This window comes from Tachyglossus aculeatus, unplaced genomic scaffold, assembly GCF_015852505.1.
Source record: "Tachyglossus aculeatus isolate mTacAcu1 unplaced genomic scaffold, mTacAcu1.pri scaffold_164_arrow_ctg1, whole genome shotgun sequence".
In the NCBI taxonomy this organism is placed as follows: domain Eukaryota; kingdom Metazoa; phylum Chordata; class Mammalia; order Monotremata; family Tachyglossidae; genus Tachyglossus; species Tachyglossus aculeatus.
Genome location: NW_024044887.1, coordinates 4,011 through 21,338, shown reverse-complemented (window position 1 = coordinate 21,338; position 17,328 = coordinate 4,011). Strand labels below are relative to the sequence as shown.

At 49.4% G+C, this 17,328-nt stretch overlaps 1 protein-coding gene across 1 annotated transcript; it reads right to left on the bottom strand.

Annotated features, from left to right (window-relative positions):
• Window positions 1–7,861: 7,861 nt before the first annotated feature.
• Window positions 7,862–16,334, bottom strand: LOC119923250 (olfactory receptor 14A16-like). Its single transcript, XM_038742717.1, has 3 exons — window positions 16,227–16,334; window positions 8,168–8,639; window positions 7,862–7,878 (listed from the first exon to the last, which is right to left on the bottom strand). Exons 1-3 carry the CDS (start codon window positions 16,332–16,334, stop codon window positions 7,862–7,864), a joined length of 597 nt encoding a protein of 198 aa, XP_038598645.1.
• Between the last annotated feature and the right edge of the window lie 994 nt (window positions 16,335–17,328).

The following is a 17,328-nucleotide window of genomic DNA, read 5'->3' as shown; positions in this document are numbered from 1 at the left end:
GGTCACCAATTCATTCAAATGTCGCCGTTTAGTGCTTGCTGAGAGTAAAGCACTGTAGTAAGCGCTTGGGAGCGAACAATACAACAATAAACGGACATAGTCACCGCTCCCACTGAATGTATAACGTAGAGAAATTCCGATAACCAGCAAAACTCTGGCAAACTGCCTAGTTATGCGATCTTCCTCTGAGCTCTCACTCTCCCCACCTTCATAGCCTTATGTGGATCCTCTCCAAGAGGCCTTTCCTGACTGAGCCCTAATTTAATGATAATAATAATAATAATAATGGTATTTGTTAAGCGCTTATTGTGTGCAAAGCACCGTTCTAAGCGTTGGAGATTTCCTCTTCTCCGACTCCCTTCCGCATCACCCTGGTACTTGGATTTGCCCCCTTTATTCACCCCACCCTCTGCCCCACAGCACTTATATCCAAATCCTCAATTAATTTATTTATATTAACATCCGTCTCCCCCCACTAGATATAAACTCACTGTGGGCCTCGCTCCGCGCGGCCTTGCTGCTCCCGGAAGTATTCTCTCCTCAGAGCGCCGCCATAGACGCCTGGGACTCCGTCCCCTAGAGGCCCGCCCGCCCGCCCGCCATCACACCGGGCGGCCTTGCTGCTCCCGGAAGGATCCTCTCCTCAGAGCGCCGCCATAAACGCCCGGGACTCCGTTACCGAGAGGCCCGCCCGCCATCACAGCGCCCCCACGGACGCCCCCCTGCTTCCACTCTCCCCCACTTAGGAGGCCTTCCTTAAAGTGCCCCTCATCCCCCCCTTCCCGGTCCGGTCCTGACTGACACTCCCCCCGTCCCCAGGTAAAAAGCCCTTGTTAGCAACATGTTACATTAACGACAACCTCATGGGCACCTCCTCTGCCCTCCCATGCTAGTTGACTGTTCGCTCCTCTCCCCAGGTATCTCTGCTCCCTGACCCACCTTAACTGGCCCACGCTAATCCAGCACTTAATAGTTTGTATCTGCTCTCTGTGACATCGTTATCTGCCAATTCTATTGTTGCCATAGCATATTGATTGTTTAACTACACCCTGTGATGCCATCGCCTACTTTTATCATTGCTACTGTTTTATTGCTTCTGCATCTCAATTGTTAACCTCCCGCTGTACTGTCACTCACCCTGCTGACCTCACCATGAACTTTCAGTTCCCTTGCTCCCAACTGCCATTCCCATTCCTCACCTTCCCCTTCCCCTTCCCCTCTCCCACTCAGCTTTTTCCCTCCCTCTCACCCACCAAGACGACTCCCCCTCACCCCCTCCCAAGGATTCCTCTGAAGCAGCGCCAGTCCTCCGCTCCTCCCTCCCGGCCCCCTCCCTCCCCTTCTCCCCGCCCCCACCCCAACCCAGTTCTCCTTTCCCATCGCCACCCCCCTTCCCACTCTCCCCGCCCAGGCCCCCGCCAACTCATCCCAATCCAAACCCTCCCCACCCCTCGCACCCTTCCCCCTCTCTCCCCACCCTTGACAGCTGCTCCCAAGTGTGGCCTCTGGAACCCCCGCTACGTTTTAAGTAAGATCCCTTTCATCCCGGACCTTTTCCTTTCCAGTTCTCTACTCCTCCTCGCACTAACTGAAACATGGCTGTCTCCGGACGACACGGTCTCTTCTGCTGCTCTCTGCAGTGCAGGCCTCTTCTTCTCCCACTCCCCCAGACTCACCGGAAAAGGAGGAGGTGTCGGTTTCCTTCTCGCCCCCCAATGTCGCTTTCGCACTATCCGTCCTCCCCTTTCCCTTTCCTTCCCTTCCTTTGAAGCCCACATTATTCACCTCTACCACCCCCTCCAGATTCTTGTAGCCGTCATCTACTGCCTTCCCGGCCCCACTTCCAACTTCCTTAACGACTTTGACCCCTTCCTCACCTTCCTTCTCTCCTTCTCCTTGCCCACTCTGATCCTCGGAGACTTCAATATCCACATGGATATCCCTAACGACTCCTCTGCCGCCCGCTTCTATCTCTCCTTGACGCTGCCAACCTCTTCCTCCACCCCACCTCACCCACTCACTAACTTGGTCATACCCTCGACCTCATCATCTCCTACCGCTGCACTGTGTCCACCCTCACCAACTCTGTAATCCCTCTCTCTGATCATAATCTTCTCACCTGCCTCCTCACTCACACTCCTTTCCCCTGTAAATCCGTATTACTCCCTCACAGAGATCTCCGCTCTCTGGACCCCACCCATCTTTCGGAGCGCCTCACACCCCAACTCGCCGCCCTCTCCTCTCTACCCAGTCTTGATGATCAGATTACTGCTCTCAACTCTACCCTTTCTACTCAGCTAGACTCACTCGATCCCCTTTCCCTTCTCCGGTCTCGCACCACTAACCCACAGCCCTGGATCACTGCCACTGTCCGCCTCCTTCGCTCTAATGCTCGAGCTGCCGAACGCTGCTGGCGAAAGTCTAAACACCATGCCAACCTCGTTCACTTCAAGTTGATCCTTTCCTGCCTTAACTCAGCCCTCTCTTCTGCCAGACAAAACTATTTCTCCTCCCTTATTGACACCCATGCCCATCACCCCCGCCAGCTCTTCCGTACATTCAACTCCCTTCTCAGGCCCCCGGTTCCTTCCTCTCCTCCTTCCCTCACCCCCAACGATCTGGCCTCCTACTTCATTAACAAAACTAAATCCATCAGGTCCGACCTCCCCAAAGTCTCTTCCCCCCTTTCTCCAACCCCCCGGCTCTCAACACTCTCTGCTACTCTCCCATCCTTCCCAGCAGTATCTATCCTCAGAGGAGCTCTCCTCCCTCCTCCCAAGTGCTACTCCAGCCACCTGTGCTTCTGACCCCATTCCCTCTCATCCCATGAAAACTCTTGCTCCATCCCTTCTCCCCTCCTTAACTTCCATCTTCAACCGCTCATTCTCCACTGGTTCCTTCCCCTCTGCCTTCAAACATGCCCATGTCTCTCCCATCCTAAAAACACCCTCTCTTGACCCCACCTCACCGTCTAGTTATTGCCCCATATCCCTCCTATCATTCTTTTCCAAACTCCTTGAACGAGTTGTCTACACGCGCTGCCTAGAATTCCTCAACAACAACTCTCTCCTCGACCCCCTCCAGTCTGGCTTCCGTCCCCTTCATTCCATGGAAACTACCCTCTGAAAGGTCACCAATGACCTCCTGCTTGCCAAATCCAACGGCTCATACTCTGTCCTAATCCTCCTCGACCTCTCAGCTGCCTTTGACACTGTGGACCACCCCCTTCTCCTCAACACGCTATCTGACCTTGGCTTCACAGACTCCGTCCTCTCCTAGTTCTCCTCTTATCTCTCCGGTCATTGTTTCTCAGTCTCTTTTGCAGGCTCCTCCTCCCCCTCCCATCCTCTTACTGTGGGGGTTCCCCAAGATTCAGTGCTTGGTCCCCTTCTGTTCTCGATCTACACGCACTCTCTTGGTGACCTCATTTGCTCCCACGGCTTCAACTATCATCTCTACGCTGATGACACCCAGATCTACATCTCTGCCCCTGCTCTCTCCCCCTCTCTCCAGGCTCGCATCTCCTTCTGCCTTCAGGACATCTCCATCTGGATGTCTGCCCGCCACCTAAAGCTCAACATGTCGAAGACTGAACTCCTTTTTTTTCCTCCCAATCCTTGTCCTCTCCCTGACTTTCCCATCTCTGTTGACGGCACTACCATCCTTCCCGTCTCAGAATCCCGCAACCTTGGTGTCATCCTCGAATCCGCTCTCTCATTCACCCCTCAAATCCAACCCGTTACCAAAACCTGCCGGTCTCAGCTCAGCAACATTGCCAAGATCCGCCCTTTCCTCTCCATCCATACCGCTACCCTGCTCGTTCAAGCTCTCATCCTATCCCGTCTGGACTACTGCATCAGCCTTCTCTCTGATCTCCCATCCTCTTGTCTCTCCCCACTTCAATCCATGCTTCATGCTGCTGCCCGGATTATCTTTGTCCAGAAACGCTCTGGGCATATTACTCCCCTCCTCAAAAATCTCCAGTGGCTACCAATCATTCTGCGCATCAGGCAGAAACTCCTCACCCTAGGCTTCAAGGCTCTCCATCACCTCGCCCCCTCCTACCTCACCTCCCTTCTCTCCTTCTACAGCCCAGCCCGCACCCTCCACTCCTCCGCCGCTGATCTCCTCACCGTACCTCGTTCTCGCCTGTCCCGCCATCGACCCCCGGACCACGTCATTCCCCGGGACTCCAATGCCCTCCCTCTGCCCCTCCGCCAAGCTAGCTCTCTTCCTCCCTTCAAGGCCCTGCTGAGAGCTTAGCTCCTCCAGGAGGCCTTCCCAGACTGAGCCCCTTCCTTCCTCTCCCCCTCGTCCCCCTCACCATCCCCCCATCTTACCTCCTTCCCTTCCCCACAGCACCTGTATATATGTCTATATGTTTGTACATATTTATTACTCTATTTATTTATTTATTTATTTATTTTACTTTTACATATCTATTCTATTTATTTTATTTTGTTAGTATGTTTGGTTTTGTTCTCTGTCTCCCCCTTTTAGAGTGTGAGCCCACTGTTGGGTAGGTACTGTCTTTATATGTTGCCAATTTGTACTTCCCAAGCGCTTAGTACAGTGCTCTGCACATAGTAAGCGCTCAATAAATACGATTGATGATGATGATTATGATGTGGGCAGGGAACGGGTCGACCGGCTCTGCTGTATTACACTCTCCCAAGGGCTCAGTGCAGTACTCGCCACACAGTAAGTGTTCGGTAAATATAATTGATTGACTGACTCATTCATTCAATTTTATTTATTCGTTCAATCGTATTTATTGAGCGCTTCCTGTGGGCAGAGCACTGGACTAAGCGCTTGGGAAGTCCAAGTCGGCAACATAGAGAGACAGTCACTACCCCACAGCGGGATCACAGTCTAGAAGGGGAAGCAGGGGAAGCAGCATGGCTCAGTGGAAAGAGCGAGGGCTTGGGAGTCAGAGGTCCTGGGTTTGAATCCTGACTCCGCCACTTGTCAGCTGTGTGACCTGGGGGAAACCACTTAACACCTCTGGGCCTCAGTTACCTCATCTGGAAAATGGGGATTAAGACTGTGAGCCCCAAGTGGGACAATCTGATCACTTTGTATCACCCCTGAGCGCTCAGAACAGTGTTTTGCACATAGCAAGTGCTTAACAGATACCACCATTATTATTAGAACGGGGAGACAGACAACAAAACAAAACACGGAGACAGGTGTCAAAGTCGTCAGAACAAATCGAATTAAAGCCAGATGCACATACGTATGGAGTATATGTGTAGAGCAAACATGCATCTGGTTTTGTACTGGACGGTCTGGTTTCTGGCTGTTCTGTCTCCTGATCTTCGTCTTTGTCCAGAAACGCTCTGGGCATGTTACTCCCCTCCTCAAAAATCTCCAGTGGCTACCAATCAACCTACGCATCAGGCAGAAACTCCTCACCCTCGGCTTCAAGGGTGTCCATCACCTCGCCCCCTCCTACCTCACCTCCTTTCTCTCCTTCTCCAGCCCAGCCCGCACCCTCCACTCCTCTGCTGCTAATCTCCTCACCATGCCTCGTTCTCTCCCGTCCCGCCGTCGAACCCCGGTCCACGTCATCCCCTTGGCCTGGAATACCCTTCCTCTGCACATCCGCCAAGCTAGCTCTCTTCCTCCCTTCAAGGCTCTACTGAGAGTTCACCTCCTCCAGGAGGCCTTCCTACACTGAGCCCTCTCCTTCCTGTCCTCCTCCATCCCCCTCTCCATCTCCCCCGCCTTACCTCCTTCCCTTCCCCACAGCACCTGGATATATGCATATATGTTTGTACAGATTTATTACTCTATTTATTGATTGATTTTACTTGTACACATCTATTCTATTTATTTTATTTTGTTAATATGTTTGATTTTGTTCTCTATCTCCCCCTTCTAGACTGTGAGCCCGCTGTTGGGTAGGGACCGTCTCTATATGTTGCCAACTTGTACTTCCCAAGCGCTTAGTACAGTGCTCTGCACACAGTAAGCGCTCAATAAATACGATTGATTGATTGATTGATCTGGGCCCAGGATCCACGAGTGACCCCAACGACCACCCTCGCAATTTCCCTGCCCCCTTGTCTAACAGCACCAAAACCCCAGCGTCCATTTGGGTGCCACGGCTATTTGCTCTCCTAGTCTTCTCTTACAGTTCCATCTCCCCTTACAGCCCTCCTTTCCTCTTCTCCCACTCCCTTCTGCATCACCTTGACTCGCTCCCTTTATTCATCACCCCCGTCCCAGTCCCACGGCGCGTACGTCCATATCTGTCGTTTATTTATGTCTATTAATAAATAATAATAACGGCATTCATTAATATTAATAATAATAATGATAATTGCATGTATTAACCGCTTACTATGTGCAAAGCACTGTTCTAAGCGCTGGGGAGGTTACAAGGTGATCAGGTTGTCCCACGGGGGCTCACAGTCTTAATCCCCATTTTACAGATGAGGGAACTGAGGCACCGAGAAGTTAAGTGACTTGCCTTAAGTCACCCAGCTGACAAGTGGCAGAGTCGGGATTCGAACCCATGGCCTCCGACTCCAAAGCCCGGGCTCTTTCCACTGAGCCACACTGCTTGAGCCGAGCGCTGTTCTAAGCGCTGGGGAGCTTACAAGGTGATCCGGTTGTCCCACGGGGGGCTCCCAGTCTCCATCCCCATTTTCCAGAAGAGGTCACTGAGGCCCAGAGAAGTGCCCAAAATCATCCCGCTGACAAGTGGCGGAGTAGGGATTTGAACCCATGACCTCCGACTCCAAAGCCCGGGCTCTTTCCACTGAGCCACGTCCGTCTACCCTAAGCTTGCTGTGGTCAGGGAATGTGTCCTTTTTATGGTTATATTGTACTCTCCCAGGCACTTAGTATAGTGCTCTGCACACAGGAAGCACTCAATTAATACGATTAATTGACTGACTGACATTACTAAAGGCCACCTAATTTTCACGCCATCTCAGTCCTGATCAAGGACTGCTCTTTTTCTAGTCCCAATCAACCCTGATTTATTGGAGGTGCCTAGTGAAAACAGCAGAGGGTTGAGAATCAGAGGAGGACCTGGGTTCTAATCCCTGCTCCACCATGTACCTGCTGGGTGACCTTGAGCAAGTTATTTCACTTCTCTGGTCCTCAGTTACCTCATCTATGTAATGGAGAGTAAGACTGTGAGCCCCGTGTGGGACAGGGATTGGGTACTATTCATTCATTCGTTCAGTCGTATTTATTGAGCGCTTACTGCGTGAAGAGCACTGGACCAAGCGCTTGGGAAGTACTACCAACTGATCATCTCATATCTACCCTAGCGCTTAGTACAGTGCCCGGCACATAACGGGAACATATCTACCGATTCTGCTACACTGTACTCTCCCAGGAGTTTAGTACAGGGCGCCGCACACAGTTAGCACTCGATTGATTGATTGATAATAACCGCTTTACAAATGCTACAAATAGCCAATCTCCACGGCCACCATTCCTTGTAGACGGTTGGCATTATACGATCCATTTGGGCATGGTAGTCCTGGATAATAATAATGATGGCATTTGTTAAGCACTTACTATGTGCAAAGCACTGTTCTAAACGCTAGGAAGGTCACCAGGTGATCAGGTTGTCTCGCGGTGGGCCTCCCAGTCTTCATCCCCATTTTACAGATGAGGTAACTGAGGCCTATAGAAGTGAAGTGACTTGCCCAAAGTCACACAGCCGACAATTGGCGGAGCCGGGATTCATTCATTCATTCAATCGTATTTATTGAGCACTTACTGTGTGCAGAACACTGTACTAAGCGCTTGGGAAGTATAAGTTGGCAACATATATGAGGAACCCATGGGATATGAACCCATGACCTCTGACTACAAAGCCCGGACTCTTTCCACTAAGCTACGAGGTCTCAGCAACTGGACGACAATTTTTCTCCGGGGGAGACTCCAGGGTCACCAGCAGTTCCCACGTGAACGACCCCAAAGGGTGGGGACACAGAATCTCCCAGGCTAGAAGGGCCTCTGACCTCGGGGAGAAGAAGGTCTGCAACCTTTGTAAACCCCCCCCCCTCAGGGCTTAGAACAGTGCTTTGCCCATAGTAAGTGCTTAATAAATGCCATCGTTATAAGGTTCGATCGCCATTTTAGAGGCATTTCCCCGTTATCATTCTCCTCAGGGTGGTCTTCATGTCCCGGTTCCTCAGGCTGTAGATGAGGGGGTTGAGGGCTGGGGGCACCACGTTGTAAAACACGGACAACAGCAGGTCCAGGGCCAAGGGGGAGTCAGACGTGGGCTTGAAGTAGATGAAGACCCCGTTCACTATGAATAAAGACAAGATGGCGAGGTGGGGCAGACAGGTGGAGAAAGCCTTGGCCCGGCCCTTGGAGGCCGGCATCCTCAGCACGGCCCGGAAGATGCGTACGTACGAGACGATGATGCCGACGAAACAGCAGAGGCCCAGGAACATGCTGAAGCCCAGAATGGCTAGCTCGTCGATGGAGCGCCTGGAACAGGAGATCTGCACGAGGGAAGGGATGTCGCAGAAGAACTGCCGGGTGGCGTGGGTGTCACAGAAGAGGAGGGAGAAAGTCACGGCGGTGTGGATGACTCCGTTCAGCCCCCCGCCGAACCAGTAGCCGGCCACCATCTTCCCGCAAGCCCCTCGGTCCATGATAACCTCGTAGCACACGGGGAGGCAGATGGCGGCGTAGCGGTCGTGGGACACCGCCGTGAGGAGGAACAGCTCCGAGGTGGCAAACAGGACCACCAAGAAGACCTGGGTGGCACAGCCCAGGAAGGAGATGGATCTACGGTCGATCAGGGAGTTGTGGATGAATTTGGGGACGGTGACGGAGATGTAGCAAAGGTCGAGGACGGACAGGTTCCTGAGGAAGAAGTACATGGGGGTTTGGAGGCGCCGGTCGAGGACTGTGATGGCAACGATGAAGAGATTTCCCCACCAGGGCCACCAGGTAGACCAGGAGGAACAGCACGGCGTGGACCAGCTGCAGCTCCCGGATCTCTGAGAATCCCAGGAGCAGGAATTCCCTCAATCAATCAATCGTATTTATTGAGCGCTTACTGTGTTCAGAGCACTGTACTAAGCGCTTGGGAAGTACAAGCTGGCAACATATAGAAACCGTCCCTACCCAACAGTGGGCTCACAGTCTAGAAGGCACTGTCAGCGCCGTGTCGTTGACGATTTCTTCCTTGTGGGGAAATAGGAAATAGGGTGCTGTGGGATTGATGGAGGTGAAAATATTAAGTTATCCAAGCAGTGTGGGAAACAGTGCTTGGCACATAGTAAGGGCTTAACAAATGCTATTATTATTATTATTATTATTATTATTATTATTATTATTATTATTATTCTCTGGACCCCAGTTACATCAACTGCAAAATGAGGATTAAATCCTACTCTAGTATTAATACTATTATTATTAGTGACTAGAGCACAGGCTTGGGAATCAGAAGACCTAGGCTTTAAACCCGGTTCTGCCGTTCGTCTGCTCTGTGACTTGGGGCAAGTCACTTCCCTTCTCAGAGAAGCAGCGTGGCTCAGATAAGAGCCCGGGCTTTGGAGTCAGAGGTCATGGGTTCAAATACCTTCTCTGCCAACTGTCAGCTGTGTGACTTTGGACAAGTCTCTTCACTTCTCTGTGCCTCAGTGACCTCATCCATCAAATGGGGATGAAGACTGTGAGCCCCACGAGGGACAACCTGACCACCTTGCAACCTCCCCAGCGCTTAGAACAGTGCTGTGCACATAGTAAGCGCTTAATAAATGCTATTATTATTATTATTATTATTATTATTATTATTATTATTATTCTCTGGACCCCAGTTACCTCAACTGTAAAATGAGGATTAAATCCTACTCTTTCCTCTTTTGCATTTTCTCCTGTGCTCCCCTTACTGCACATAGTAAGCGCTTAGTAAATGCCATTATTATTATTATTATTATTCTCTGGACCCCAGTTACTTCAACTGTAAAATGAGGATTAAATCCTACTCTTTCCTCCTTTGTATTTTCTCCTGTGCTCCCCTCTACCCAGGGCGCGACATCTACAGGTGAAAGACATTCAATCAACACTATTGATTGATCGATGGATTGACTATTGGGAAATGCTGCCCAGGAAGGAAAATATTTGAGAAAAATCCCAGCAGCTTTAATTTTTCTCCAAAACGAGGAAAGCTGCAATTACAGCTGAACCCAAGCTCCTCCAGTTTTCATGATAAAAATAATACCAATGATGATGGTATTTGTTAAATGCTTACTATGTGACGAGTACTGTTCTAAGCGCTGGGGGAGATCCAAGGTCATCAGGTTGTCCCACGTGGGGCTCCCGGTCTTAATCCCCATTTTACAGATAAAGGAAATGAGGCCCAGAGACGTGAAGTGACTTGCCCAAAGTCACACGGCTGATAAATGGCAGAGGCGGGATTAGAACCCATAACCTCTGACTCCCAAGCCCACGTTCTTTCCACTAAGCCATGCTGCTTCTCCCACTCAGTCAAATCGATCAATGGTATTTAGTGGCTATTTGCAGAGCACTGTACTTAATGATGATGATGATGATGATGATGATGGCATTTAGTAAGCGCTTACTATGTGCAAAGCACTGTTGTAAGCTCTCGGGAGGTTAAAGGGTGATCAGGTTGTCCCACGGGGGGCTCAAAATCTTAATCCCCATTTTACAGATGAGGTAACTGAGGCACGGAGAAGTTAAGTGACTTGCCCAGAGTCACACATCTGACAATTGGCGGAGCTGGGATTCGAACCCATGACCTCTGACTCCAAAGCCCGGGCTTTTTCCACTGAGCCATGCTGTTTAAATGCTGGGGAGACTACAATTCAACAGAATTAGCAGACGTTCCCGGCACACAATGAGCTTGCAGTCTAGAGGGGGAGACAGACATTAATATAAATAAAGAAATATGGTACAAGGAACCATATCACAGGCCATGGCAGGATGGAGGGCAGGTTAAGACTTCATTCATTCGATCGTATTTATTGAGGAAGGGGGTAGAGCAGAGAAAGGGAGTTGGGTCGATGGGGAGGAGAGGAGTAGCAGAGGAAAAGTGGGGCTCAGTGTGGGAATAATATTAACAACAACAATAATAATAATAATAGCATTTATTAAGCGCTTACTATGTGCAAAGCACTGTTCTAGGTGCTGGGGAGGTTACAAGGTGATCAGGTTGTCCCACATGGGGCTCAGTCTCCATCCACATTTGACAGATGACGGAACTGAGTCCCAGAGAATAATAATGATAATGACGGCATTTATTAAGCACTGGGGAGGTTACAAAGTGATCAGTTTGTCCCACTGGGGGCTCACAGTCTTAATCCCCATTTTACAGATGAGGCCCAGAGAATAATAATAATAATAATAATGGCGTTTATTTAGCACTTACTATATGCAAAGCAGTCTTAATCCCCATTTTCCAGCCTCGGAGAAGTTAAGAGACTTGCCCAAAGTCACAGAGTTGACAATTGGCGGAGTTGGGATTCAAACCCAGGACCTCTGACTCCAAAGCCCGAGCTCTTTCTACTGAGCCACTCTGCTTCTCTAATCGTATTTAGGAAGGCCTCTCAGTGTGGGAAGTGTGGGAAGGGAGAAAGAGAGATAGGTTGGCGGATGTGTGGAAGGAAGGCATTCCGGGCCGGTGGAAGGACGCGGGCCGGGGGTCGACGGCCGGATGGGCGAGAAGGAGGCCCGGTGAGGAGGCGAGCGACGGCAGAGGAGTGGAGGGTGCGGGCTGCGGTGGAGAAGGAGAGAAGGGAGGGGAAGGAGGAGGTGGCGAGGTGATGGACAGCCTTGAAGCCAAGCTGATGGACGCCTTCTCTGGGCAGGGTCTCTGCAGCCTCCAAGGGACCCTCAAACTAACAACCCTGGAAGTGTTGAGGAGCTGAGTTCTAATCCTCGCTCCGCCAACCGCTTTCTGTGTGATCTTGTACGCATCACTTGACTTCTCTGTGCCTCAGGTCCCCTATTCTCTCCCTTCCTTAGGCTGTGAGCCCCATGCAGGACAAAGACCGTAGCCAACCTAATGGACTTGTAATCTATTCCAGCTCTTAGAAGAGTAATAATAATAACGATGGCATATATTAAGCGCTTACTATACGCAAAGCACTGTTCTAAGCGCCGGGGAGGTTACAAGGTGCTCAGGTTGTCCCACAGGGGGGCTCACAGTCTTAATTCCCATTTCACAGATGAGGTAACTGAGGTATGGAGAAGTTAAGTGACTTGTCCCTCCCCTTTCTAGACTGTGAGCCCACTGTTGGGTAAGGACCGTCTCTATATTTTACCAACTTGTACTTCCCAAGCGCTTAGTACAGTGCTCTGCACACAGTAAGCGCTCAATAAATACGATTGAATGAATGAATGAATGAATGAATATGTTGCCAACTTGTAATTCCCAAGCGCTTAGTACAGTGCTCTGCACACAGTAAGCGCTCAATAAATGCTATTGAAAGAATGAATGAATATGTTGCCAACTTGTACTTCCCAAGCGCTTAGTACAGTGCTCTGCACACAGTAAGCGCTCAATGAATACGATTGAATGAATGAGTGAACTTGCCCAAAGTCACATAGCTGACAAGTGGTGCAGCCGGGATTTGAACCCATGACCTCTGACTCCAAAGCCCGGGCTCTTTCCACTGAGCCAAGCTGCTTCTCTATAGAACAGTGGAACAGCCCAGAATGTAGATTAGTAGAATAGAACATTAATTAGAACAATAATAGTAATATTATGCCATAATGATGATGATGATGATATTTAAGTGCTTACTATAATAATAATAATAATGATGGTATTTGTTAAGCACTCACTATGTTCCAAGCACCGTTCTAAGCACTGAGGTAGATATAAGGTAATCAGGTCGTCCCACATGGGGCTCACAGTCTTAATCCCCATTTTACAGATGAAGGAACTGAGGCACAGAGAAGTTAAGTGACTTGCCCAAAGTCAACAGAGCTGACAAGTGGCGGAGCCGGGATTTGAACCCATGACCTCTGACTTCAAAGCCCGGGCTCTTTCCACTGAGCCACGCTGCTTCTCTACAGAACAGCCCAGAATGTAGATTCATTCATTCATTCATTCGTATTTGTTGAGCGCTTACTGTGTGCAGAGCACTGTACTAAGCGCTTGGGAAGTACAAGTTGGCAACATATAGAGAAAGTCCCTACCCAACAGTGGGCTCACGGTCTAGAAAGTGGGTTCACAGTCTAGAAGGTGGGCTCATAGAATAGAATATTAATTAGAATAATAATAGTAATATTATACCATAATAATGATGATGATGGTATTTAAGTGTTTACTATAATAAAATAATAATAATAATAATAATAATAATAATAATAATATTTGTTAAGCTCTCACTATGTGCCAAGCACCGTTCTAAGCACTGAGGTAGATACAAGGTAATCAGATTGTCCCACATGGGGCTCACAGTCTTAATCCCCATTTTACAGATGAGGGAACTGAGGCACAGAGAAGTTAAGTGATTTGCCCAAAGTCACACAGCTGACAAGTGGCGGAGCCAGGATTTGAACCCATGACCTCTGATTCCAAAGCCTGGGCTCTTTCCACTGAGCCTTGCTGTTTCTATATAGAACAGTGGAACAGCCCAGAATGTAGATTCATTCATTCATTCAATCATATTCATTGAGCGCTTACTGTGTGCAGAGCACTGTACTAAGCACTTGGGAAGTACAAGTTGGCAACATGTAGAGATGGTCCCTACCCAACAGTGGGCTCACAGTCTAGAAGGTCGGCTCATAGTCAAGAAGGTGGGCTCATAGAATAGAACAGTAATTAGAATAATAATAGTAATATTATACCATAATAATGATGATGATGATGGTATTTAAGTGCTTACTATAATAAGAATAATAATGATGATATTTGTTAAGCGCTCACTATGTGCCAATCACCGTTATAAGCATTGCGATAGATACAAGGTAATCAGATTGTCCCATATGGGGCTCACAGTCTTAATCCCCATTTTACAGATGAGGGAACTGAGGCCCAGAGAAGTAAAGTGACTTGACCAAAGTCACACAGGTGGCAATTGGCAGAGCCAGGATTTGAACCCATGACCTCGTACTCCAAAGCCCGGGTTCTTTCCACTGAGCCATGCTTACTATGTGCCAAGCACTGTTCTAAGCACTGAATAATGATATAGTAACGATGTTAAAGATATCGTAACAAATAGAAGCAGCGTGGCTCAGTGGCTCAAGCGCTTAGTACAGAGCTCTGCACACAGTAAGCGCTAAATAAATACGATTGATTGATTTATTGAAAGAGCCCGGGCTTGGGGGCCAGAGGTCGTGGGTTCTAATCCCGGTTCCGCCGCCTGTCAGCTGGGTGACTTTGGGCGAGTCACTTCAATTCTCTGGGCCTCAGTTCCCTCTCTGTCAAATGGGGATGAAGACTGGGAGCCCCATTTGGGACAACCTGATGACCTTGTGTCTACCCCAGCGCTTAGGACAGTGCTGGGCACATAGTAAACGATTAACAAATGCCATCATCATTATATAAAAAACGTCGCCTTTCTCAGCCTCTGCTTCAGACCAGAACATCTCTTCCAACTTGTACTTCTCCAGCGTTTAGTACAGTGCTCTCCACACAGTAAGCGCTCAATAAATACTATTGATTGAATGAATGAATCTGTCCCCAGTTTAGTCATCCCGTGTCCTGTAAATAGTACCCTGAGCGGGGTTTAATAAAAAAGAGCATAATCCCGGCTCCGCTACTTGCCTGCTGTGTGATCCTGGGCACGCCACTTTGCTTCTCTCGATTTCGTCAGCTTATTTTTAAAATCAGGAAAATCAAGTTCACCTTCCTCACGGGTCTTCTTCGAATCAGGCCTGGAATGAAATGGGAGAGCTTCCCTCGCTCCCTCTAGACGGTCAGTTCGTTGCGGACAGGGAATGTTGCCAACTTGTACTACCCAAGCGCTTAGTACAGTGCGCTGCACCCAGCAAGCGCTCAATAAATACGATTGAATGGATGAATTAATTAATTAATACGACTGAATGAAGACTTGTACTTCCCAAGCGCTTAGTACAGCGCTCTGCACCCAGCAAGCTCTCAATAAATACGATTGAATGAATGAATGAATTATTGTGACTGAATGAAGACTTGTACTTCCCAAGAGCTTAGTACAGCGCTCTGCACCCAGCAAGTGCTCAATGAATACAATTGAATGAATGAATTAATTAATACGACTGAATGAAGACTTGTACTTCCCAAGCCCTTAGTATAGCGCTCTGAACCCAGTAAGCGCTCAATAAATACGATTGAATGAACGAATGAATAGAGAAGTAGCGTGGCTCAGTGGAAAGAGCCCGGGCTTGGAAGCCAGAGGTTGTGGGTTCTAATCCCGCCTCCACCTCTTGTCAGCAGTGTGACTGTGGGCAAGTCACTTCACTTCTCTGGGCCTCAGTTCCCCCATCTGTAAAATGGGAATTAAGACTGTGAGCCCCATAAGGGACAACCTGATCACCTTGTATCCCTCCCAGTGCTTAGAACAGTGCTTGGCACATAGTAAGCGCTTAACAAATGCCATCATCACCATCATCGACAGTGCTTGGCACATAGTAAGCGCTTAACAAATGCCATCATCACCATCATCAACAGTGCTTGGCACATAGTAAGCGCTTAACAAATGCCATCATCACCATCATCAACAGTGCTTGGCACATAGTAAGCGCTTAACAAATACCGTCCTCATTATTATTCATCATCATCATCAATCGTATTTATTGAGCGCTTACTATGTGCAGAGCACTATACTAAGCGCTTGAGAAGTACAAATTGGCAACATATAGAGACAGTCCCTACCCAACAGTGGGCTCACAGTCTAAAGGGGGGAGGCAGAGAACAAAACCAAACATACTAACAAAATAAAATAAATAGAATAGATATGTACAAATAAAATAAATAAATAGAGTAAAAAAATATGTACAAACATATATACATATATACAGGTGCTGTGGGGAAGGGAAGGGGGTAAGATGGGGGGATGGAGAGGGGGCGAGGGGGAGAGGAAGGAAGGGGCTCAGTCTGGGAAGGCCTCCTGGAGGAGGTGAGCTCTCAGCAGGGCCTTGAAGGGAGGAAGAGAGCTAGCTTGGCGGATGGGCAGAGGGAGGGCATTCTAGGCCCGGGGGATGACGTAGGCCGGGGGTCGATGGCGGGACAGGCGAGAGCGAGGTACAGTGAGGAGGTGAGCCGTGGAGGAACGGAGGGTGCGGACTGAAACTTGAAACTCCTGTGACATGGGAGTATCTTCCGGAAATTTGGGGAAGCCAGTCGGATTGCTCAGAGTCTGAAAAGTTTCGCTTCTACCGTAATTTGGTGCCATGACTCGGATGACAACGCTCGACAACGGTCCGGAGCGGTCCATCTCTCAGCGACCCTCAAGTGCAACCGCCGAGCCTCAGCAGGTCCCAAAATCCTGGGCCATGGGAGAGCATGGATCCTACGCAACCTCAAAAGTTGCTCTCGATTAACCAGCAGTGGCAGCCCATAGAGATGCTGCAGAAGGTGAGGAAATCGACCGCCTGACTGAGGGGACCGAGCCGCCGCCCCCCGCATCCCCGGGAATCCAGCGGAATCGCCTCTGCACAACCTCGTCTTCTGAACTGGTGCGCAGAGATACTTCTGCTGCATTCTCAGAGCGTCCCCGCATCCGGGGGCCTCCCACCCCCCCGGAGGGACCGCCTAGCAGGACGGCGACCGGACAGGTGGCATCCAGGCCTAAACCCAGCACTCCCTGTTTGGCATCCCGGTCTTCTCCAGAAAGATTTACCCTCCCTCCGGCAGTTAGCACCTCTTCATCTGTTAAATAGCCCACAGTTAGCTCCTTGGCCTCAGGGATCCTCGGGGAATTATCGACTGCATAATGAGACTTCCGTGGCATCTTCAGGTTCGGTTGTTCTGACGGCAGTCACTTTCAGGGTCACCAGATTACCATCAAATCAGCCACAGAGAAGGTACTGGGTAACGAGCCTTTCTCCCCCAGAGTTCTGGTTCTGCTTCTGCCCCTCTGCCAAGCTAGCTCTCTTCCTCCCTTCAAGGCCCTGCTGAGAGCTCACCTCCTCCAGGAGGCTTTCCCAGACTGAGCCCCTTCCTTCCTCTCCTCCTCGTCCCCCTCTCCATCCCCCATCTTACCTCCTTCCCTTCCCCACAGCACCTGTATATATGTATATATGGTTGTACATATTTATTACTCTATTTATTTATTTATTTATTTTACTTGTACATTTCTATCCTATTTATTTTATTTTGTTGGTATGTTTGGTTCTGTTCTCTGTCTCCCCCTTTTAGACTGTGAGCCCACTGTTGGGTAGGGACTG

Coding starts and splice junctions, on each gene's coding strand:
- LOC119923250 (XM_038742717.1), bottom strand. CDS start 16,334: ATGGCACCAAATTACGGTAGAAGCGAAACTTTTCAGACTCTGAGCAAT. Junction 8,640..16,226: donor CACAGGAGTTTCAAGTTTCA/GTCCGCACCCTC, acceptor GTGTGCTACGAG/GTTATCATGGACCGAGGGGC.